Source organism: Camellia sinensis, chromosome 4 (genome assembly GCF_055761805.1).
Source record: "Camellia sinensis isolate YWXY chromosome 4, ASM5576180v1, whole genome shotgun sequence".
Classification (NCBI taxonomy): domain Eukaryota; kingdom Viridiplantae; phylum Streptophyta; class Magnoliopsida; order Ericales; family Theaceae; genus Camellia; species Camellia sinensis.
Window position 1 is genome coordinate 144,466,246 of NC_138964.1, and position 26,051 is coordinate 144,492,296.

The 26,051-nt window shown below is 34.2% G+C and overlaps 2 protein-coding genes across 2 annotated transcripts; one reads left to right on the plus strand and one right to left on the minus strand.

Moving 5' to 3' along the window:
* Positions 1-687: 687 nt before the first annotated feature.
* LOC145824108 (uncharacterized) lies at positions 688-4,321 on the minus strand. Its single transcript, XM_082923696.1, has 2 exons — positions 3,877-4,321; positions 688-1,211 (listed from the first exon to the last, which is right to left on the minus strand). Exons 1-2 carry the CDS (start codon positions 4,319-4,321, stop codon positions 688-690), a joined length of 969 nt encoding a protein of 322 aa, XP_082779822.1.
* A 12,210-nt stretch (positions 4,322-16,531) lies between these two features.
* Positions 16,532-23,443, plus strand: LOC114259775 (AP-1 complex subunit mu-2). The gene is made up of 11 exons (XM_028199805.2): positions 16,532-16,924; positions 18,341-18,487; positions 18,608-18,670; positions 18,748-18,924; positions 19,010-19,113; positions 20,714-20,821; positions 21,012-21,108; positions 21,319-21,416; positions 21,964-22,105; positions 22,207-22,329; positions 22,982-23,443. The coding sequence occupies exons 1-11, from the start codon at positions 16,796-16,798 to the stop codon at positions 23,078-23,080; spliced, it is 1,287 nt and encodes a 428-aa protein (XP_028055606.1). The 5' UTR covers positions 16,532-16,795; the 3' UTR covers positions 23,081-23,443.
* The last annotated feature ends 2,608 nt before the right edge of the window (positions 23,444-26,051 follow it).

Below are 26,051 nucleotides of genomic sequence, written 5' to 3' on the forward strand. Positions count from 1 at the left end.
AATTTTGAGGGCGTTACACCTACAACCCCCAATATTGTCCACAATACATTGTCACACACATTCTTCTCTATATGCATCATATCAAGGTTATGTCTTATTAGATTGTGCTCCCAATATGGTAATTCAAAAAATATACTCTCTTTTTTTCCAACTATGAGTGCGAGGTCCAGCTTTCTCCCTTTCCACTTGTCTCTCATGCCTCTCTTTAAGGTCATCCAGCCTGTATTGGGTTAAGATACCCTCAGATTCTACTTGTAGCAAAATCTCTAATCTAGATAACAATCTCGGTTTGAGACTCAATTCCCGAGTACCATCAAATAATACTTTATCCTTTCAAAATTTATGACCACTAGATAGGAATCTGCAATGACCTAAATATGAATGTTTCCTACCATGTTTCAACCAACACGATCTAGTTTCCTTATTGCAACATGGACATGCATATTCTCCTTTCGTGCTCCATCCTGACAAGTTCGGATATGCTGGAAAATCACTAATTGTCCATAACAAAGCTGCATGCATTTGAAACATTTGATTTGTTGATGCATCAAATGTAGAGACACCGTCAGACCATAGTTCCTTCAACTCCTCAATCAACGGTTGCATATACACATCAATTTTGTCACCAGGTCCTTTTGGGCCATCGATAGGTGTAGACAAAATCAAAAATGGTTGTTTCATACACATCTATGGCGGTAAGTTGTATGGAATGAGAACAACGGGCCAGGTGCTATGAACTATGTTCATCGATCTGAATGGGTTAAAACCATTAGATGCTAACCCAAGCCTTACACTTCGACAATCATCAGCAAAGTTAGTATTTTGACAGTCAAAATCTTTCCATGCAAGGGAGTCAGTAGGATGTCTTAAGACACCATCATCTTGTCGTTCCTCTGCATGCCATTTCATGAGCTTGGCCATTTTCGATGACATATACAACCTCTGCAATCTTTGCTTCAAAGGGAAATACCTCATCTGTTTAGAGGGTATCTGTTTATCGCCTCCACGAGGAACATTTGAACTATCAGCTCCATTTTGCTTCCACCTAGAACTTTTGCATATGACACATTCATCAAGATTGATGTATTTATTTCGAAACAACATACAACTATTGGGGCATACATCCCACGTTTCATATGTGATGCCCAAATTTGTAGTGATCTTTTGAGCTTTATAGTAAGAATAAGGAAGTTTCGCACTCTCAGAGCAAGCTTCATTCAACAACTCAAGTAACATGGTAACAGAAGTGTCACTCCACTGATTTAGCACCTTCATATGCAAAAGTCGAACAATGAATGACTGTCACGACCCAAACCTGCCCCTATAGGTTTAGCATCGTAACCGGCCAGTAATCCTTGGATTACCGAAGGCCTCTGAACAGATTAACAAGATTAAGGGGCTAACGGAAGCAAATGCATAAAGATAGTTGTCCAATGAGCTGTGCTGACTTATATGAAACAGAATATTTAAAACTTTATATACATAACCAGTAGTCAATCATACATTATACCCATACACATTACAGTATTTTAAATACAGCCAACGACATCAAATCAAGTCTTAAATAAACAGAAACCACAGAACTTAAACACAGGACGCTTCGGGAACCTCCACGTGAGGCACAATGGTTGGCTGACAACGGAACACAGATCCAAACAAAAGCCTTCAAGCTCGGGCTCCAGAATGCTCACCTATACATATATATACACACAATGAGCTAAAGCCCAATGAATAACATTAAGGTAAAGGGATTAGTGAATGAAATCCGAACATATCATAAGCGGAAAACAGATCATAGCATAATCATCCTCATATCAGAACATAATAATGGTACATCCCATAGAACACATCACATAACATCTTCCGACTAGAGTAATTGGTTCCTGATACCGATTAAACACATATCACCACAATGAAGTGGCTAACGAGATCTCATAAACTTGTATGTCATGGACCCGCATTTTCATGCCGTCCCCCATGACTTGGGACTATCTATGGATGCCATAATAGATTTCAAACTTGGGATGCTCGTTCACGTAAACAGATATCATTTTAGAAATCATAACTTATCACATTTCATTTGGAATATAATTCATATGAACGTCTCTTTACGATAACGTTACTCACAGTAGTTCCAGTAAGCGGTCAATCAATCCTCGAGTCTTGACCTACAACCACAAAATACATAACACAAGCACATCTTATCATTACACATTCACGTGGCCAACACGGCGTAGCTTTCATTACGTTGGTTCTTGTTCTTTCTTATCACAATGCTTAAACACACACATACACACTTACAATTCCTTGACTTAGTACATTCATTCCTTAGTGTGTTTCTAATCCATAACCTCATTATCAAAGCTTAATTAGGTCTTAGGAATGCCGAAGATGCAATGAGGGTGCCAAAACATGATTTGGAACACTTAGTCAAATTTTCTGAAAATGAGGTCTACGCTTGAGCGTAAGTTTCCCCGCTCAAGCGGACATGTAGACAATGAATCTCCGCTCGAGCGTGACTTTCCACGCTCGAACGGACTGTAAACTCTAAAAAGTACTGGATGCAAGGTTTTCACACTCGACGGGCGCTCGACCCACTCTTAAGCGTGGTGCATGAGTTCAGGGTTCACGCTCGAGCATTAAAGTCCCCGCTCGAGCGTGGGTCAAATTTCTAGAAAATCCAGATTGACCTCCCAAGCTCAAAACTCGAATTCAACCATCCAAAACACATCTTTTGGGCCCCAAAACTAGAGATAACATAGTAAACTTGTAAAACATGATGAATTAGGGATTATTTCATAAAATCATGGCCCAAGAGTTTGCCAAAAGCTCACAATTTCAACTTAAACTTTAAGAATGTTCATGAACACAACATGCATGGATTTTCTTGATCTTGAGCTTCTCCAAACATGATCAAATACCACAATACAACTTGAAACTTGATGATTTCCCATAATTAAGATGAATTTCAAACATGCATGAGAAAATTCTTGGAAATCATGCTCAATTTGTAAAGGAATAGACATGCATGCAAAACTTTTCAATCTCTTTGCTCCAAAACTCATGAAACTAGTAAATTGAGCTCATAAGCTCCATGCATGTAAGAAATCCCTTTTCAAAATATCAAATCAAGGTTCAAAACATGATAATTCAAACATGGATGATATGAATCATGTTCAAAATGATGAAATTAAACTAAACTAAGCATGCATGTATGAATTAACTCTAAATTCATCATCTTCGGTCCAATTCTTGTACATAATCACAAATTCTTCTTGAAATGATCTACTTGATGGTTAAAAGTCATAATTAAGTCTTAAATCCTTACCTAGAGTCTTGAATTACTCTTGTTCTAGCACAATCTTGGTGAATTCAACACAAAACCTTCAATTCTTCTTCAATCTCTTCCTTTCTCTCTTTAGAATTGTGCTCCCTCTCTCTCTAAAATGTCTCACCAGATTTTTCCACTGAAGGGATAATAAAAGAAATAAGCTCAAAATGAGCTTAAGGGTTACATATATAGCTATGGTGCTAAAAATACATTAATTAGAACATAAGGCTTGCCAAACGCAACTTAACGAATCAGACTGAATCAATTTTTTTAATAAAATTTGCCATATGGTTCTAAAAACGCCAAAAAACACATTGGTGTAGTCAATTTCGGTTTCAGATGCCGATAAGGCTTTCAATTTACATATTAAAGTGGAATTCCAAACAGATATTCTATAAGTAACAGATAGAATGCCAAATATCATGCAATATGCAGAAAAAATACATAATTTATTTTAATCCTCTCATTAACATCATTAAATGCAGATTAGTGGCTAATTACGGATAGGGGTTGTTACAACGACAAAGATGTGAACTTCTGATAACCTGGATACAATTCACTCTGAGCATCCTCTATGAAGTAATTTTCAGTCTCTACATCTGGACCTAACTGCGGATTAGTTGCAAGTGGTTCTGCTGCATTGGGATTAGTTGGTGCTTGTGGTTCATCACCTACAACACTTGTACTAGGAACTGAAATACCAGTAACATCGTGTATCATTCCCACCATATCATCCCTAATGTTTTCATTCACTAAGGCTTCATTATCTCGGTTACCATGCACAGAAGTATACGACTCTCCATGATTAATCCAATGTGTGTATTTGTTTAGAAAGCCATTTGAAATCAAGTGCTCTCGCACACTATCTCCGACAAGATGATAGCGATTCTCGCATTTCCTACATGGACAACAAATCATCGAACTTGTAGCCCTATTGGTGTATGCAAACACTAGAAATCGATCGATCCCATTCATGTATTCTCTCGACATCCTATTTGGCAAATCAATCCAACTCTTGTCCATTTTGTTTACTTCTCCTAAATATATATCTTGTATACATGAACATGCATATTAATTAACCATAACAACAATTCTAATATTTTATACATCATAAATGCACACATTCCAATAGGTGAGCAAATATATCATGGACAAAAATGCAAACATTCCAATAGGTAAGCAAATATATCATGGACAGAAATGGAAGTTAAAGATGGAAATTTTCATTATGATTAGATTGTATCATTACCAATAAAAACCAGACCACGTAACAATTCAATGCATCAGTCACCAAAAAATAATCTTAAAAGTCACAAACCTATATGGAAGAAGGTGATTCACATTAACAACATTCCTTATCTCAAGGTGATTAGGTTACTATTGTACAAATATTAAAAAATTCTATTTGAAAATTTTTTTGGGGAGACACACATGTCGATCACTTGAACACGTAAGAAACACATATTAAGTTTGGACAAAATAACTTAGGATTCAATGATAAAAAGAAGACCTATGTATATTAATATATTTATAACTATTATTCTTACCTACTTCAAAGTTTGGAAATTAGATTTATGTTGTAATCTTTATTATCTTTGAAAGGAATGCTCATATATATGACAAGATAAATATATAAAACTATATTTACGCTCAAGTCCTCCACATGTTGTGTTTTGCATTGTGAAAATTAATCATGTCAACGTATCTGTGTCATATCATGTTGCATGTTCATGACCATGCTCTTTGGATATTATATAGTTGACAAACCTAAAAGGGGGCTAGAATAACTGAAAAGGACCAACCCAAAGTAGGTAGTAATAATATGATGCACCAATTAAAGCTCGTACATCAGATTGAACAAAGCAGACAAAGATATGCTCGGACTCATAGAGTAATAGGTTAAATAAATGAGAATTATAATGTTTTTATGATAAATTACAGTTACCTACAAATTCCCCTTATGTTTCTGAAAATTGCAATTCCTCTCTGTCAGAGTTTTTACTTTTAATGGGTTAACAGAAAAAATAAAATTAGCATATTACCCTTACAAACTAAAGCACAAACAGTTTACTAACCCCCCTTCATCCCCTCATCCAGTACTCTACCATAACCAGAGCATCAAACATCTCTGTTCTCTCTCACCATCACTTCTCACAGCCACCTCACACAGATACATCACCTTTCACCACTACCTCCTCCATTACCCCTACCAACAAAAAACACCCACACCCACACCGCACTACCAGTACCAACTATGAACCCACCACCAATTCAGTACATGTGTTTATATATTTATTGATTTAGGCCTTAACATCCACAGGAGTGGAACATATTTGCTTGTACCTCTACTTCCTGCTACTGTTGAAATATGTTCAGATTTTGTTCCTAGTGTAGATGTGGATCAGCCACTTTTAAAGTTGTTTTGCATGCAGTGGTTCTACGTTGCTCTTTTCAGGTTAGCCCCTCCTATACAGAAAACTCAGGTTCCAACAAAGTCTGTTTCCACTACGCTGAATCGTGTTGGAAGTATGGGTGCAAATGCAATGACCCTTCAAACAGTGATGGACCATACATGTGAAACACTCATTGTTTGCTGTTGTCCAGTGCATTTCTTAAGGGACCCCACCCCTTTTAAGTTTGATCTATGCAAGTAACTTTTAATCTCCAAATCTTTTCATTGTTTACTCTAGGATTCAACTAAATGTTACTTCATTTTCCAAATGTTTCTCATCGAAGGAATTGCAACACTAGATTGTTGCTTTGGAGATAGATACAGTTGAATTGATTTGCAGAGCTTTTTAGTCTGAATTCTTTTATGTTGTGCAAAAACATACATATTATGATATTATATACTTGTTCTGCAAGTAGGGGACAAGGGGGGCAATGGTAAATCTAGGGATGTCAAGTGTGAAGGTGCAGGCTTAGCTTTGAGGGTAGTGCTCTTCAAATACATTAGATTATTCTAGGGGTAAAAAGAGAATTTTAAAATTTAAAATTGCTGACAGCATAAAATTCTTATAGTTGACCTAACGATTAAAGAACAAAAGGGGTATTTGTTATGTGATTTGAAACCTCAGGGGACAGATGCATTTTCTAGAACCTGAGGAAATCAAATGTATTTGTCATAAACCAAAGGGGAAGTAATTGTAAATTATTGACATTGGTTGCAGTGGCATTCTATTTCCAATAGCCATTACATGCTACTTCACTTGGAGTTTCATTCATTTGGTGGATTTCTTCTCTCCAATCTACCATCATCTGGGGATCAATGTCATTGGTAAGTACTTTCATTTATCTACCACAATTCACAAAAGCAACTGTTCTAGTAGTCAAACAATTGAAATGTTTATGCTTTATAGAAGAAACTTCTCTTTTCTTGGATCTTACTTTCATGATTCAGAGAGGGAATGGTTTATCAACAAGTATCATGGTTTAGTATGATCATTTATAAATATATCTTGGTCCTTACAAATGTATCACTCTAATCAAACTAGTTATTTTTATTTTTTAGAAAACAGATTTTGAAAACAAAATCAAAGAGGGCGACTAAGACTTAAAAAATTATTATCACTCAATGTGTATTATATTGGCCATCTGTCTCCTAATACTAGAGTGGAGCTGTTGAAGGTTGGGTAAACCATGGGAGGCTCTCAAAACAGAAGAGCAAGTGAACATGTTAGGCCTGACATAGTCTCTAAGCATGAGAATCTGAGAATCAAGAATTGCAAGGCCTTGTCGTGGTGGAAGAGATCAACTCTCCATACACAGGCTTAATAGAAGATGCTAAGATCATTATGCGTGGGTATGAATGTACTGTGCAACATATCTATAAGGAAGGAAATTTGTGTGTGGATGCACTACCAAAGCTTGGAGCGGAGCAACCAGAGGATATATTGGTGGTTAATGAACCACCAGCAGAAGTTAGGAGTCTGCTACTTACAGACATCGTTGGTAGAGCTAGGGAGAGGGCTTAGCCTTGCTGTGTGTTTTTTAACTTTTCGATGTACCTAAAAAAATGCTCTCTAACAGTTGTTCCTTAAGTAGTATGGATCTAAACTTTTTTGTAGCTAGTTTTTATAATAAATAAATTGAAAAAAAAGAAAAAAATGATTTATAGATATTAGAATGGTTGGGATCTTCTGTCCTAAGTGTAATAATAAATTACCGCCAAAAAAAAAAGGAAGAGATGCAAAAATGTTTAAGACATGACAAGCATAACAGTGGGTAACCAATAACAAATTCAATCAAGACAATATTCAGTATAAAAGATAAAAATTTTGAGTATAAAGATAAAAGAATATAAAATTTGAATACTACATGGCATATTCATCCACTCAATGTAATAAAAATCTCGAAATATAATTTTGCTATTAAAAATACATATTAAATATAAAAGTAAAAATTTTTGAGTACAAATCAAGACAAACAAAAGAAACTGTGGGGGGGATAAGAGTCATATATCTCACAACTAGTACCATATACAACTGCATGAGGGTGCTACACAGCACAAGGAAGAGTAGTGAGCTATAGGAGACAAAACACCATATTGAAAGTCAATTGGTCTCAAAAGACTTTTTAGAATGTGGAATTTTAGACATTGATAGTGCCCTACTCCATTCTATCTTTTTTTTTTTTTTTGATCGGCAAAGAAAGAACTTTATTGATATAAGAGTAAAGTACAACGTACATAAATAACAAACATCAAAAAAGAAAGGGGAGTGCAAAAGCATCACAATGAGTTAAATCATCTCAACTATGTTGGCACCAAAAAACTCATCCTATCATTTGCTAGCACCCCCAAGGTTGGAGAGCAACCAGCCAAGAGACAAGAGAACAAACAAGATAAATACAACATATACTAGACATCATACAGCCTATAGCATCAGACACTAGCAGCAATACACACCCTATAATAGCAAACACTTCAAAATCTATCAGAAAACCACCTCTCATACACCAGCAGACAATACACCAGCAGACATCATAACAGCAATACACACCTTACATCATACACCAGCAGACTAACAGCAGTTCACAACTCTGCACTAACAGCTACCAAACAACTAACTCCACATTCATCAAACCAGACAGGCCAGCAACTACCAACCATTCATCAAAATAGACCAACCAGCACCAAAACCCCAAAACAGCAACCAGAGGCAGATCATTTATTGAAGCAATTGTTGATATTATGGCTGCAGAATCAACCAACTCCACTACTGAGACTACTACTGATGGGGCAGATTTTGCTACAAAGGATGCAATGACCAAACTAATGAATAATACTCTTAGCATCCTCTGCAGATTTGGTAACACCAGGGCCCAATAGCAGAAACCTCCAGACAGCTCTTTCTAAGGCAAAATAAGGCCTTGTCATGCATTTGAGCAAACTAAAGCGTATTTTGCATTTGATCAAACCTAGCAACTACACCAACTAAATTAAACTCTCAACTGCAGCAACATACAAACAAAACAGAAGCAGCAAACACACATATAGCAGCATACACACACAAAGCAAACTGACAGACTGAGGCAGAGGAATAGAGCCTGAGCCAAAGTAGCAGAAACTGAAGCAACACTGAAAAAAAAAGCAGAGCAAAAAAAGACACTAGCATTGCATAACAGTCCATCCTCTCACAACAACAGCATACCGTCATACCTGAGTAAGACAGACCAGTAAAATAAGGCAGTCCATCCTACTCCATTCCATCTTGATTTGTTCTCTTTCAAAAGTCTCCTAAATATGCATATTAACACAGTTTTCAAATAAAGCTGATTGTTGAGTAAAATTTTAATGTTTTTAGTTTCATTTTCTTATAAAGATACCCAATATATATATATATATATATCTTAAACTTTGTTTCTTAACAAATTTACTACACATGGGATGCTAGTTAGATTATTAGTTTTTTGGCTAAAGAAAATGGTAAAAGGAGACAACTAATGCGGTACAATTCTCTTTGGGCATGACATATTAACATAGTTTTCAAATAAAGCTGATAATTGAGTGATAATTTGAATGCTTTCAGTTTCATTTTCTTATGAAGGTACCCAAAATATATACATGTTTCTTAAAATTTGTTTCTTAACAAATCTAATTCACATGGGGGAAGCTAGTTAGATCGTTAATTTTTTGCTACAGAAAAAGGTAAGAGGGGGCTCCCAATGTGTTACAATTTTCTTTGGACATGATCATAGAAGTTTCTATTTAGTGAGGAGTCTAACAGTATGAACTTAGACGGGCAAGACTCTTGCTTACTAATTCTGAGTAACTAATTCCTTACTATTATACTCTTAATAAAACTAGAATAAAATTATGACTCAAGTTCATCTGGAGAGTGCAACTACGAATTTGCAATATCTGTTAGAAGGCACTCCCTCATTAGATAGTTAGCTAATGATGTTTTTCAAGCCTAGAATAAGGATTAGAAACAAAGTAGAGTAAAGCTATAATTTAAATGTGTGAGCTGTTGATATGATTTTGAACAATAATTGCACTAATCCTACTGAGGAAATTGATATTCTTCCAGAAGCACTGGAATTTTCCTCCACTCATAGTGGCGAGAGTGTCACAAAGTCAATATTTTCTGCTTTGTCATATCCCCCACTTTATTTCCCCACCCCCAATCCCAAGCTTAATAAGAAGGAACCCATGTAAGAGAGCTTCAACATAGAATCAAAAAACCAAAAGCAAAAACATGGGTTGTTTGTTATGCCGTCTTTTTCTTCTCTTAGTCTTACTCTTCCTCTGCATTTCCCCTGCAAAATCCACTGATCCCTCAGGCCAATTTTGCAATACAAACACCAACATAAGCAATAATCAAATATCAGCAAACATTGATCACTTGTTGCCTCAATTGGTCAAGGGTACAATCCTAAATGGCTATATTAACACTTCCTATGGCAAAGCCAAAAACCAAGTCTATGGCTTATCACAATGCAGAGCCAAAATCAAACATATACCAACATAAAATCAATATTCGCACAAATCAAACACACGCCAATAGAAAATCAATTTTCGCACAAATCAAACACACACACACATTTGAACTGTTCTATTCTTAATGAAAACAGTTTCAATGAATTGATGAGCAGGGAGAAACAGACGATAGAAGGCCAAAGGAGAGCAGAGGAAAGAAAATGAAGGCTATACCTAGATGTCAGAGGGAGAACTAAAGTGGCGTTGTTGTTGCCACTGTTACAGACGCTGTTGTTGTCACTGTAAGACAGATAGAACAACGACTGGGTGAGAGGGAGGGTCTGCGTGAGCAAGAGCGAGAGAAAAGAAGAGAGTTACCTAGATGAAGCTGTTGCCGCTGCAAGAGAGATAAAGTGACAATTGGGTGAGAGGGAGGGTGAGAGGGAGGGAGAGAGCAGTGAGATTATGTGAGATTAGGGTAGAGTATCGAAGAGAGAGAGCAGTAAGATAAAGGAAGGGTTTTTTTCTTTTTTGATCCCAACAGATTACAGAGAATTTGGGAATTTCAGGAAAGAGAGAGAGTGGGAGAGGTCCCAAACGTCTTTTGGGGTGGGTCCAAAAGGTGACGTGTTCCTTACCGCGTGGCAAGTCACACGGTGAAAATGGTATGTCAAAACCATTTACGAGTGAATGGGAAGTTGACGTCGTTTTCGGGTTCGTGGAATAGACAATTAAAGAAGTGAAATGTGAGTTTCCTTGAAATGGTTATCCCACATTGGAAACTTAAAAGAACTTATGTGTGTATATAAGTTCTAAGTGGCAACACTTGGGTTGGGCCCCAAGGGGCACCCTAAATTTGTAGAAGGGAGGAGTTATAGATAAATTGAACCGTGGCTCAAACCACCACACATGTGTGACGCTGTCCGACTGACTGAGCCGAGCCGTACCGGGTGTGGGTTGTGGTTCGAGTCAGTTCTAATATTAATTTTTTGGACAAAAATTATTTGATTTTTTCCAAAAATTCTTGCGGGAAATTATTTAAATTTCTGAACAAAATTAATTTAATTTTTTCTGTCCAAAATTGTGCCTCTTCTAGTCCAATTTCCAACTGTTTAAATTGCTCTAAACTGCCCAGGCAGTTATCTGTCCAAAATTGTTTGCACTTGTTGAATTCAAAAACCTACATGTTTGGTTTAAATTTCAGACCTGTTCGGCCCTATAAATACCTAGACCATTCTAGCAGATTTCCATATCCGAAATTCACTTGTTTCCTTTCAGTTTTTGCTCTCTTACATAGATTTATTCTTCATATTATTTTAGGAAAAATTTGGAGAGTATAGAATATAGGTTTTATTCACCGTACAAATTATTTGGAGTGCTACTACAATTTGTGAAGATCATTATATTTTGAGAGATAGATGTCATTTATCCGTAAGTACCGAAGCGGGACGAATTTGTCTTAAGGACAAAAGTCAAACACTCGACTTGATCTATTTTTGTACTTATACATTTTGATAAATAAATCCTATAAATAATTTATTTTATTTATTTAATTTGATTTTAAATTATTTATTTTAGGCAAAAGATTATTCCAACAAACAGATATTTGGTTTACCATGGAAGATTGTGAAAGCAATAAAACAAAAGTTTCAAGTTAGCTTTTCTCAGCTTCATAAAAATTGAAAGATGCACAAAAGGTTAACATGTTCCTATGCACCAACTAGAGGTTTCTATTTAGGTCAAGTTTGACAAATTGTAAAAAAGTTAAAAAGTTAAAAAATTATTTAAAAAGTTAAAAAGTTAATATTATTCATTAAAAATCAACAATTACGGCTGCACAACTTTCAATCTTAATTTTTTCTTACAAATCAATTTTTACAATTTTTTATTACACATTTTTTCATAAAAAGTCAAAAAATTAACCCAAACATTCATATTTTCTTCCACAATTTTTTAGTCCAAAAAAAAATAAAAAATACACTTATTTAAGATACCCTAAATAATCCCTAAACACTTGTAAAATTCCAGTTGCCAAATAGTCACTTTGAAAACTTAAATAAATAGTGGAGGACAACTAAAATATGAATGTAATGGGGTCAACATGTGGTATAAATAAAAGCAAACAACTAAGGTCAAGTTTGAGTACTTCTAAAAAAGTTAAAAAGTTAACACTATTCATTAAAAGTCAACAATTACGGCTGCACAACTCCCAATTTAAATTTTTTTCCTACAAATCAATTTTTACAATTTTTTATTACACATTTTTCAATAAAAAGTCAAAAAGTTAACTCAAACATCCATATTTTCAACCTCAATTTTTTAGTTTAAAAAGACAAAAAGTGCACTTATTTAGTCTTCCCAAACTTGGCCTAAAATATGAATGTAATGGGGTCAACATATGGTATAAATAAAAGCAACAATGATAGAGATTACTAATTTTGGAACTCTAAAAAGATCACTAATGACATGACACTCAATAAAAAAAAAATACAATATCATGACTAAAACATCAAATTATTCTTGATAAGATCCACTATCACATTATTAATAATAGTCTAATTAATATTCTCACTCATTTTTCAAATAAAAGCTCCCTCAAAAACTCAATCGAACAAAGATTTAAGCAATTAATAGGTAGGTAGCCTCATGTAGCTCATTATTACATTTAGCAATAGAACCTACAATTAGGAGTAAGGGTGGAGTCATGCCACATGTGGGAATTTCTAAATAAGTCCTATTTTTAAATTTTTTTTATATATATATTGTTGGTGACTTTTTTTAAAATTATGTCTTCTTTTTTTTTTTCTGATGTATCTATATAGGCAAATTTTAAAAAATATATTAAAGAAGATAAAAAAAAACTACTATTTTTTTGTTTATTTTAATCTTTTCTTGACATTTGTTAGAATTTTAATTTTTTTAAAAAAAAAATTTAATTCATCTCATCGATTAGAATTTAGAAGCCTAACTTTTTTTAATTTAGTTTTAAAAAGTTTACTAATAACAAAAATAAGCCATCAAAAAAGTAAATTTCAAACCGGCCATTTTAATAATTTTTTTATTTTTTGATTAAAATAGAAGTTAAAAAAATAGTATGTTTGAGATTTTTTTTATTTTTTTATTTTTTATGAAAAAATATAATAAAAATAGAATGGGTGAAAAAGAATCTTTGACTTTAGATATTTGTTATTTAACTATTTTAATAATCTTTTAACTTTTAGACTAAAATCTTAACATGCCAAACGAGGCCTTAATTTGTTTCAATAGTTATGCTAACTAGAAATACAAAAGAAAATACAAATATGAGATAAAAACATAGCATCTAATTAGATACAATATCTCCTATTATATAAAAAAAGAATAATCTAGGAACCCCACCTTTAACTATCATGAATTTACCTGAATGAAAGTATGTGATTGTGATTTGTGTATTATAGGATTTATGTATAAAATAAATCTAAATCATAAAATGATAATTTTAAATAATTAAATCAAGATTTATAATATTACTGATAAAAAAATTACGCACTTAAACTTTTTCCGGTTTCAATAAAAAAATATGACTTTTTTATTTTATTTTAACGATACGTAACATTTTTAATAGATTACCAATAATGATGGTCATGATGGTTACCATCAATGTTATAATTAACAAACATAAGACTAGGGGGTGTAGATTCGCACTTTGTTGATGCACAAAATATCTTTGAGTAATGCTTTTTAAAGTTTGATATTATTATTTATTTATTTATTTATTTTTATTGCTGTGCGGAGACACAAATAGAGCTTGATACAAAGAAGGTATATCAAAATCATTAGATAGTTCTTCGAATGGTTATGATGGTTTCATGTCTGGTGTTTTTGTTTAGTCTTAACATTTCTAACTCTAATTTTATTTTATTTTATTTTATTTAGAAAAGGTAAATTATACTTTTTCATATTAAAGCATGACTCAAATCTTACTTTGGTTATTATTTTATTTTTTAATTTGATCCACAAACCATTCAATTATTCTTAACGTTATCTAATTATTAACAAGGAAAATGTTTGAGGGCCACAATTTTTGTGGTCACAATGGCTCAAAATTACCAAAACGACGTCATTTTAGGTGCAAAACATGCCAAAACGACGTCGTTTTGATAGTTTTAAACCATTGTGACCATAAAAATTGTGACCCTCTAGCATTGTTGTATTAACAAATGTCATGTTAACAAAAATATGACAAGAAATGCCATGTGGAATGGTGAAACATGTGTTTGGAGCGGGTGGAGACGGTGAAACATGAGTTTGGAGTGACAGATAAAGTGTCTGGGACGGACTAGAGGTCGTAGGGAAGTGGTGGCGGGCAATGGCTGTGATTATAATTTTTTTTTTCCTTAAAATATTAATTTTTTATTTTATTTTTTATTATCTCAAAATTTTAATTTATTTTAAAAAATTAAGACCTAAAATAATATAAATTTCTTATTTTGTTATTCTTTTAAATTTATTAAAGTTAATATTTTTGAAGTGTAGAAATTATACTATCAAAAGATAATTTTGAAAAGTTAATATTTTTAAACTGTAATAATTAGAGGACTGCTATTAGCAACTACTTTAATTCTTTGGACCTCCATTTCTTTGAATCACCACTCTAAACCCTAAATTTCAATAAAATTTCTTTTAATACTCTACTTAATACCAAATTTACTTTTATTCATAATATTATTACACCCAAGTGCACATCTACATAATTTTTCACACCCTCTCCATCTTGGTTGAAGATGGTCCCTCTCTCGTTGAAGAACGGTGATGACGATCCCTTTGCTGTTGAAGAATGATGATGACGACCATCTCTCTTTTTGATTTATTCAATATCAGACGACGGTGTTCATTTTATTAAAACCATTGCATCATTATTGTAAAACTGAGCCAAAATCACACCACTAACCCACCACCTGGTCATCCGACCAGTTAATCGCCCAAGAGTTGGTTTAGCATTGTGTTGTCGAATATAAACAATTTTGTTAGTATTGTGTTGTCGAACATAAACAATTTTTTTAGCATTGTGTAGCCGAACAACATTTGTTTAACACTGTGTAACTTAACCCTCAATTCACTTTTTCCATTCCAATTCAATATAACAAACAAAATAATAGGCATCCATTCCAATTTAGTCACTTTATTTCTAGTTCAGGATTTAAGATTGTGATGAAAATGAATATATTTAGGTTTTATAATGGTGATGAAGAGGAATGTTGGGTTCAAGGATGTGATATAGAGGAACGTTGATGAAAAGGAATATTTTGGGTTTAGGTGGGTGAGGAATACATTTAGGTGGGGGAGGTAGATGTACGATATTGTAGAGTTGTTTTTATTTGATGGGTGCGTGTTCTATTAAAGATTGTCCTTTAATGTAATTTTACTTCAGAGTACAATTTTAATTATAAAAAAAAGAGGAATTAAGAGGTTTAAAAAATTAGATAAGTGCTAATAGCAGCTCTCAATAATTATACTACCAAAAAAGTTAAATTTCTCAAAATGGACTAATATATTGAGACAGAGGGTGCACATCTTATAACTAAAAAAGAAAAGAAAAAGACAATGGTACATAACTCTACACGTTTTTAGTTATAACTGAAAAAAAAAAAAAAAAAAAAAATTATAACTAAATACCATATGATGCATAACCAAAGATCTCATGAATCCTAACTAAATCATTGTCATAACTAAAGCAAAAAATTGATCATAATTAAAAAAATGACATAACTAGAGATGCATATATTACATATATTTCAAAGAACGTGTATAGTAGAATTTCCCAAAAGAAAATGAAGACATTTTGATAAATTGAGAGTGTGACTTCCACCTATTTATAATTAGGGATTGTTTAGGGATAATCTAAATAACTGCATTTATTTGATGAGTGCACTTATTTAAATCTCATCACTTTTCTATTTTACTATATATTTTTTTATAAAAAATTTAAAAATACTCTAAATAAACAAATCTCAAACAACTCCCTAATATTTATTTTCTCATTTGACTTGTTATTCCAAAAACGTTTTTACTCATTTGTTAGTAATTTTTTTGTCTCATTTCCACTCATAAGTTATTTTCTCAAAAATAAATGGCAAATACATAATTTCAAAATTTTCCCTATAATTCAATATTGTAAATATTTTTTTAAAAGATTAATGTTATATAAATAGAAAAAAATTACATATAATAATATAATTGATTGTGCATTTTTTATGTCAAAATAAAATAATATAAAAAATAAATTTATTTATAATAATCACATTATCGCATTATTGTCAATTTTTATTTTTTATTTTTTATGAAAGAAATCAAACACAAAACACAAACACAAACACAAACACAAACACAGGAAAGCTTCAAATTTTGAAAAGTTCAATTGCGATCAAGATCTCGTCTGCTTTTCTCTACCCAACTCTGTAATTCACTTCTCTCCAATCCAATCCAATCCAATCCTCATTCATGTAGTTGATATATATACATATATATACACATACATAGATCGATCTTCGCAGTAAAATTCATCAATGGCAGGCGCCGCCTCGGCGCTTTTCATTCTTGACATCAAGGGCCGCTGTTTGATCTGGCGCGATTTCCGAGGTGATGTCACCGCTGTTCAGGCCGAGCGTTACTTCTCTAAACTCCTCGACAAAGAGGTAATCTCTCTCTCTCTCTCTCTATATATATATATATATATATGATTTGTTTGTTTTTCGAATGATTTTGATTTCAATTCTGTTGATTTGGATCACTGTTGCCATTTGTAAGCCGGATTTTGCTTGATTCTCAAGTCTCCCTGTTAATGTCGGTGTAATTTCGTGATCTGAACTTTATAAACTATGCATAGATTATCATTATTGATGCTTCGATGTGGAATTTCTGTAATTCAATTGCTTTTGAAACTAGTCAATTTGTTTTAGTTCATCGGTAGAAGTAGAAAGGAAGATGTTGGTTGAGTTAACCTCTGGTTGGATCTGCAGTGAGAAATTGGCCGAGTTTCTGGATCTGCAGTGAAGTCTCATGGTTACACAAGTTGCTTAATGTTTGTGGTGTGGTGACTCCGTGAATTTTTGTTAGTTGTGGCATTCAGAAACTTAAATTTCTACAAATACTATAGAAAATTCACGCTTAAATCAATTTACATCACCTATTTTACAATTCCTTTGACATCATTATACAATTTCATCTAATTCAAGTCTTAATTTGAATAAATTACATTGATTTTCGAAAATATTTGTTCTAACACATACACAAGTTTTTTCTTAAGTGAGTGTTTTATTACTTAAAATATGATATATAAAAATATAAGGTATTACGAAGCTCAATACACATGCTTGGATGCAACACCTTTCTAAAGATGAAACACACACCCTAGCCTACATAAAATAAATTTCTCACTGGCACAACTAGCACACTCCATGGAATTTACAAGAAACACTAAGGACCATCTTCAGCACTATCAGCTCATTGACACATGTACACATTGCAAAAAGTGACAAACTCTGTACATTCTCAAGGCCTCCAAACGTTGCATCGCATTGGATCCTAATTACCAAAATGAACTCCAGCTAGCACTGAAGTTCACACCTTTCCGAAAAACAAGTATTATCTTCATGCTTACCAGTTGTTTACTAGTTGTTTGTCCTCCACATCAAAAAAACACATATAAAAATTATTTCTATTTTTGTTTTGATTTTGATTTTGATTTTTATATATACTATGTAACAACAACTCAAAGAAATTTTCAATGAAGACTTTAAAATGGTTTTGCAACTACAGAAGGCATGAGAATATGTGGGGATACAATAGGTGGTTGGCTCTTGTAATGTTTATCATAAGCATGACGCACCACAACACTCCCTGCAATGAAATCTGTTAGGAAAGGTGTTACATTGTAAGATAAAATACTCGAACCATGAATAGTACAATTCTAACAACCATGGTTCAGACTGGTCTTGTGAGTTTCGCTTTAATCTATATTCTGTCATAGAAATCTTATGGCTTTATAATATCAATCTTCAAATTAAATTGTGGTTAGTTCTCATGTTAATGATTTCATTGGACTGCCTTAGGGTGATATAGAGTCTCACGGTCCAGTGGGCTATGACAATGGTGTGACCTACATGTTTATACAACACAACAATGTTTTCTTGATGACAGCGTCAAGGCAGAACTGCAATGCTGCCAGCCTTCTTCTCTTTCTGCACCGTGTAGTTGATGTAAGCTCTCTTGAAAGTTCTCGTCCCTTATTTTGTTCTATTGGTTGGAGAAATACATCTGCAGTAAGTGTAGGTAATACTTAGATGAATTTTTAATTGTAAGTTTATCTTTATATGCAGGTCTTTAAGCATTATTTTGAAGAGTTTGAGGAGGAATCCCTAAGAGATAATTTTGTGGTAGTGGTAAGAAAAAATGAGTATTTTGTGAATGTTGGTCAAACACTTTGTATTGTTGAACTGATGCCATGTGCATTTGGCAGTATGAGCTACTCGACGAAATGATGGACTTTGGTTACCCTCAATATACAGAAGCCAAGATTCTTAGTGAATTTATCAAGACTGATGCTTACAGGATGGAAGTCACACAAAGGCCTCCGATGGCTGTTACAAATGCAGTGTCTTGGCGCAGTGAGGGGATACAATTCAAGAAAAATGAAGTAGGTCCATCTTCTTTACATGCTATTATTAACACATTTAGGCACTTGTTTAATTTTTAAGGTTACTCGTTTCATGTTTAATTAGGTATTCTTGGATGTGGTGGAAAGCGTTAATATATTAGTCAATAGCAATGGACAAATAATCCGTTCAGATGTTGTTGGAGCATTGAAGATGAGGACATATTTGAGGTGCTTGGCTTATCATTTTAATAATCCAGACTTACGTTTAGCTCCTTGAGACAAATGTTATGTTTCTTATTGAATTGAGATCTATCTTTATTCTTGTTTCTGTATCATGATAAGGGTTCATGATGTAGAAGTTTGCAAAATGATCTTAGTATCTTGGTTAAATTAAATCAACATCCCTTGACAAATGGGTAAAACACAATAAGCCCCTAATGTTTGGAAAAATTACATTGACCTCCCCTCTAAAAGTGATGTGAACAGAGTTAATTGGGGATGAAGTGCCATTTTTACTCTTAATGTTATATATATAGTCTACTTTAATGTGAAATGGCAAACATGGCTTTCATAACTTCATTTCTTTTACTAAATTTCCCCCCCAACCTCTCTTCTACGCCCTTCCGTCCAACCTCTCTCTCTCTCTATATATATATATATGAGGAATCCAAGAAAACCCATTTACCGAAACACACAAGACTCTGATCACCATTGCTCGTCCATGAAACACAAGACTCAAAATCTCAATCACAATCAGAACACATACTCCTCACCATCCCACTATAAAGTGAAGTCCCACATTGCCCGAGTACTTCTGCCCAAGACCGTGTAGCACCCACCTGGAATTTCCTTTAAACCAACCCATTTTATTGGGAATCCAAGGAAACACAAATCACTGAACACATTTCTCCTTCCATAAACATCGTCACTGTAGCATTTTACAGTTTTGTCTAGGGTGGAGGGTGTACAGCCTAAACAGAGTAGGTGCTCTATTTTGGAATGTACTACTTAACTGACAGCCGTCCCAAAGCTCATTACTAAAGGCTGGATCTTCATATTATGATTTACTTCTCAGCCATAGTTTGGTTCATCAAATTGCTCAACTATAGGTCATGTGTTAATTTATAGAAAAAGAAAATGAAGACGAAAAGCGGAACTGAACTGAATTTGGCTGTGGGGTGGATTAGAGTTGTGGTGGTGGTGGTGGTGGTTTAAAAACGAAGAGGGGGGCTTCAGTGAAGAAGGCGGTGGCCATGGAAGTGGTTGGTGGAAAAGGCAGTGGACATGGCAGCGGAGGGGGTTGCGGTGGTCAGTGGTGGAGGAGGGAGAGATCTCTAGGTTTTGGGATTTATGTGAGTGAAGATTCAATGTCTTAGGCAGGGTCTACAACTGTTAAAGTTGGAAATTTCTCCACAGTTAGCTGGGGTTTGGGGCAACTGTGAGGGTTACAGGAATTTTTTTATCCTCCCGCCTTCCCTTCCATGCATTCATAGTCAGCTTGGCTTACTTATCTTCAAACAATGACCTTTTCTCTTGTTTGATTGTGGTTCCAATAATCATGTATGAATTGTTGGCTGTTGATTATTAGGAAGGGTAATACCAGATTTCTGTTCTTATTCATGGAGTTTATCCTCATGCATGTTCTTCTGATATGTTTTATTCTTAACCAAACCAAACCAAGCCTTAAGTGCCATTAAATGGGGTTGGCTACATGAATCTTTTTTCTTTGCTCGACTCTATCAACAGTTATTTGGTTAGTCAAATTAAGGAGATTCATATGTTTTTATCTCTTACGGGGTATAAAATAATCATGCTTCATCTCTTGTAGTGGTATGCCAGAGTGCAAGCTTGGCCTAAATGATAGAGTTCTGTTGGAGGCTCAAGGCCGATCAACTAAAGGAAAAGCCATTGATCTGGATGATATCAAATTTCATCAGTAAGTCTTGCCTTTTTAATTTTATTTCTCCATTGGTTCATGCAGTTTGCCATTAATCTGTGTGTGTTTGTGTAGGCATGTATGTGTGTATCTGTGTTTGTATGCATGTACATACAAATTCATCACTAAGTCTTTATCAGAGTTAAGTTTGTGATTTTCTTACTGCAGCTTTGTGCTATGATTTTTTTAGGTGTGTACGTTTGGCTCGATTTGAGAATGATCGCACAATATCTTTCATACCCCCTGATGGATCATTTGATCTGATGACATATAGACTCAGTACCCAGGTTCACTTCAAGTTATATGCACCATTTCATAGTTTAATGCTGTTTCTGTGCCCTGATCGATTATTTGAATTTCTTTTTGTGGGTGAGGTGGACTCAAATATCGATCTACTGAGCTGCAATATCAAAACCCTTATCATTCTTTTATTTCCTTAAGTTCTCAGTGTATAAGCTTTTCTTGTTTTTTTTATTATTTTAATTTGATGCATTCAGGTGAAACCTCTCATTTGGGTGGAAGCTCAAGTTGAAACGCATTCAAGAAGTCGTGTTGAGATGGTGGTAAAAGCCAGGAGCCAGTTCAAGGAGCGTAGGTACAAATTTTTGTTTATTTGTATGTTCTAGAATCTGACTTTAAGATTTTATTTTCCTTGTATAACTGAATATAGCCTATTGAACCTACACTCTTAAACAATGTCCATCTTGTTAAGTATTTTCTGTAGTGTTTGAAATAATATGTAAATGACTCTTTCTCAATTTGGGATTTCAGGAGATGATAGTTATATTTTTATGTTGAGTTTGGATCATGGATTTGGGTAGGGGTTTGGATCATGGATTTGGGTAGGGATCTAGAAAGCCAAATGAAAAAGATGGGTGAAATGTGAATGAAATATGTTTCACCCATCTTTTCCTTTTCCTTTTCCTTTTCCTTTTCATTTTAGAGTTGTGCCTTAAAAATGCTATGGACCTTCAAACACAAAATTTACATTTTTATTTTGCTTAATTTAAAAAAAAAAAAAAAAAAATAGAAGAAAATGCATGCTGCCTTGACAAAACCACTTAATTTAGATTGCTCCTCAATATTAATGGGAAGAACCTTATCTGTATTCTGATCTTGCTACTATTTGTTGGTATATGTAGTACTGCAACAAATGTTGAAATTCAGTTGCCTGTGCCATCTGATGCTACAAATCCTAATATTCGGACATCAATGGGATCTGCTACATATGCTCCTGAGAATGATTCATTGTTGTGGAAAATTAAATCTTTTCCCGGTAATAAGGTAGGACTTTTCAGTACAAAGCCCCTTTTACATTGAAATCATTGTCTGCAACAGGCTTCTGTACATGTTCTTAACCTTATTAAAACAAAAACAACATACAGGAATATATGTTAAGGGCAGATTTTAGGCTTCCTAGCATAACTTCTGAAGAAGCAGCTCCTGACAGAAAGGCTCCCATCAGGGTGAAGTTTGAGATACCCTATTTTACGGTCTCGGGAATTCAGGTATGTGTACCCAAATGGCCATTTGCCACAAGAAATATTCAGCGTGTTTGGTTTCAGTTTTCTGAATTCAGTTTTTTGAAAATTGATTTTTTTGTTTTTCTTATTTTTTTTTGTTTTTAGTGAATATTTTATAAATTTTAAGTAATTTTTTTACTTTTTTAGATATACCTTACTTAGATGTATCTAAATAGTAAAATATTTGTGAAAAAATATTTTAAAAAATTAATAAATACACAAAAAACAAAAAATGTACTGAATTTTCGTTGTTGTTTTTTTTTTTTTTTTTTTTTTTGGTATTTTGTGGTATTTAGTATATTTTTAAAGATTTTTTCACAAATTTTATACTTTTTAAGTGTGTTTATGTTAGATGTGTCTAAAAATTAAAAAAAAAAATTAATTAAAATATTAAAAAAATTCATTGAAAGCATTAAAATATAAAAAATAAAAAAGTAGAATTTTCTGAAAACTGTTTTCTGAATACCAGAACTAAACAAAGTGATTGTTTTCTATATTTTGATGCTTAAAATGTAAATAACTTTCACTCACCATGGTGGATGAGTTTCCCTAATATGCCAACTATACTAACAAGTGATTAAACTGGATTAGGGTGTATTATAATCAAATTTGCATATGGAAATTTGAAACTTTGCAGGTTCGTTATCTAAAAATTATTGAGAAAAGTGGATACCAGGCACTTCCGTGGGTGAGATACATAACAATGGCCGGAGAGTATGAACTAAGACTAATCTGAAAGCCCACAATGTTACCATAGCACAAGGCTTGCAATGCCTCTTGGAAAATTCTCTTCCGCGTAACCTTGGCATATGCGGCACTAGGTCCCTCGTCTTGCTAGTAATCTTCCTTCCAATGGCCTATCAATAAAAAAGGTACTAAGGTTGCGCAAATATTTTACTTATTTCAAATTTTTTGGGGGTTGAAGAAATGATTATTTATGTATTGAATCTCATCAGAACATCCCGGGTTAGTGTCCCAAGAGTAGGAAGTTGGTGTAGAGAAAATGGTGTCTGATTTTATGTCTTTTTTTTTGTTTGTTCATCAAACTCAGGAAGATGGACCTGAATATTTGAGCAAATAAATTTGATTCTTTTTCCAATTTGGCAGATTTCAGTGTGAATGAGATTTTTATAGTCACTGATATTTGTCGAGTTGATTGAAGTTGTTTAATTTTGGTGTTTTACCGTTTAATTCTATTCCATGTCAATGTTCATAATATATTGAATTGAGTCCATTTACACTGGAAACACAACATTCTTTCATACTTGTTTAACCTAGGCTTGCTAAGCACTTACCTTTATTTTGATTCTACAATTTTTTTATTCTAGGGAAATTACAAAAAAAGCCCCCAGAGTTTAGCATCTTTTTCAAATTAAACCCCAAGTTTCCAATTTTGACAATTTGTACCCTACCATGTCACTTGTGTTTCAATCTGATCCCTTCGTCCATCTCCGTCTTTATTAGTTAACGGAAGACTGATTTGGGCGCCAAAATTGCCCTAATCTTCACAATTTAGGGCAAAAGACACCCCTCCATTGCCCTAATCGTTACGATTTGTGGTTGTGGGATTGTAATCTGATCTTTTGTCCAAACAAACGTGGATTGGATTGGAGAGTAAGAAAAACCCTAGCTTAGTAACACAGAGACTTGAAGCAAATTGCACTATCAACACCCATGGTGGCTCTTTCACCCAAAATCCCCATTCATCGTGATACTCATCTCTATTTTCACAAATCAAACTTGTTTTTTGTGAAATTGATTTGGTTCAATTTTTGAATCCATTGTGTTTTAAACGTATTTGCGATCAATAATACATGGAAAATCCATTTCAAGTATTGGCGAAGAGAGTGGATCGGAAGGTTTGTTCGTGAGAATGGAGATGCTAGGGATAGAGAAAGAAGAAAGATGTGAAGCTTTTGGTGGAGTATGACAGTGTGTTGATAAGGGGGAAGGAAGGAATGAATCAAAATATGAGGATGACACTGGGAGGACTTATAATGCTACAATTGAGCTCTCTTCAAATTCGTTCCAGCCAGAGAAGATCAAGGCTGAGTTCAAGAATAGTTGAGCTCTCCAGTCTCTGTTTCTTGATCTCCATTTCATCTCTCAGAACAAAATTGAAAGCCCCATCTTAACAACTACACTGTTAAGAGAGAAAAACATGGCAGAGCGCAATAGAGCTTCCAAAAACAGATGATTCTATGTAAGAATGAGACAATTACACACCACCACCAAGCATCATGGAAGACAAACAGAGAAGAAGACCCATTGCTACAGATACCTCAAAGGGGTCCTCTAGTTTTCTCTCTCCTCCTTATGTTTCCTCACCTTCTCCCTCATTACCTACAATTTTCCCGCCCACTTCTCTCTCTAAAACCACCACCATTTCTCTCTCTAAAACCACTTACCCTCTCATGTCCTGTTTGAGTCTCTCGTGTCCTGTTTGAGTCTCTCATCGGAGCTTCCATTCTAGAACTAAAGCCCAGGCTCCGACCACGTCTTCGTCGCTTCTCACAATTTCGAAGCTTGTTTTCACACAATGGTGAGAAATACAGAAGCTAAAATGTGTTTTGGTTGTTTTTTGGAAGTGTTTTTGAAAATTTGATGATTTGTTTTGGGAATGAGGAGATAGCGATTGAAGATGGAATACCGGAGGTACTGAAGAAGTCGATTATATTGTAGATTAGGGCAATTTTGCCCTAAATCGTGAAGATTAGGGCAATTTTGGTGCCCAAATTAGTCTTTCATTAACTAATAGAAACAGAGATGGACGGGGGGATCAGATTGAAACACGGGTGGAATGGTGGGGTACAATTTGTCAAAATTGGAAACCTAGGGTTTAATTTGAAAAATGCGCTAAACCCTGGGGTTTTTTTTTTGTAATTTCCTCTTTTACTTTTTAATTCATACATCGTTTCTAGGGATGTAAATCTGGCCTAGCCCTGCCCGACCTACAGGCCAAAAAATTAGGCTCAATGGTATCTAGGCCTTGGGCGGGCCGGTGGGCCAGGTCTCGGGTCGGCCTGGGTTGGGCCTAGCCTTGGGCTTGGGCAGGCCTGACCAAATTTTATTATTATTTTTTATCTTTTTCTATCAAAATTTTATTATTTTCTACTAAAAAAGACACTGGGCCTTGGGTCGGGCCTTAAGTGAGCCGATGGGCTGGGCCACGGGTCGAGCCCATCTCAGGTGGCAAGCCATTTTTACACTCCTCATTTCCTAAGCATCACATTTTTACGGTGGTTGTTAGTATTGAAAAATACGTAAAAAAATATATGAAAGTGTATAAAAAAAATATTTTGAAATATGTGAAAAGTATATTGATATTATAATATTTTAACATTTTGTGTTTTTATTTTTATTTTTACTTTTATTTTATCAACTCATAAGGTTGTCATTAGCAGGATCTTTCCTAATATTTTTAAGTGTACTTTTGACAACTACACTATAATGATGGGTGATTCTATTTACACACAACGATCTCTCTCAGTTCACATCATACCAAATCTCAAGTTCTTTATTTTTTCTCAAATCACACCATTTATTTTTCAATAATCCCCAAATGTCCTCTTTTTCTCAAAATGTCTAATCCTAACCCTAACCCTAATATAGTCACTGCCATTATCGCTTGCCACCTGCTGCTATCTTCAACCATAACCCAACCCTGTGATTCATTCGTTATCCATTCATCGACCTTCATTCACCTT

What these genes read in the sequence shown, in the direction of transcription:
- LOC145824108 (XM_082923696.1), bottom strand. Translation starts at nt 4,321, where the DNA reads ATGTCGAGAGAATACATGAATGGGATCGATCGATTTCTAGTGTTTGCA. An exon ending in TCAGAGTGAATTGTATCCAG is followed by an intron (nt 1,212 to 3,876) that starts GTTATCAGAAGT and finishes TGTTGAATGAAG; the next exon opens with CTTGCTCTGAGAGTGCGAAA.
- LOC114259775 (XM_028199805.2), top strand. Translation starts at nt 16,796, where the DNA reads ATGGCAGGCGCCGCCTCGGCGCTTTTCATTCTTGACATCAAGGGCCGC. An exon ending in CATATAGACTCAGTACCCAG is followed by an intron (nt 21,109 to 21,318) that starts GTTCACTTCAAG and finishes TGATGCATTCAG; the next exon opens with GTGAAACCTCTCATTTGGGT. An exon ending in AATCTTTTCCCGGTAATAAG is followed by an intron (nt 22,106 to 22,206) that starts GTAGGACTTTTC and finishes AACAACATACAG; the next exon opens with GAATATATGTTAAGGGCAGA.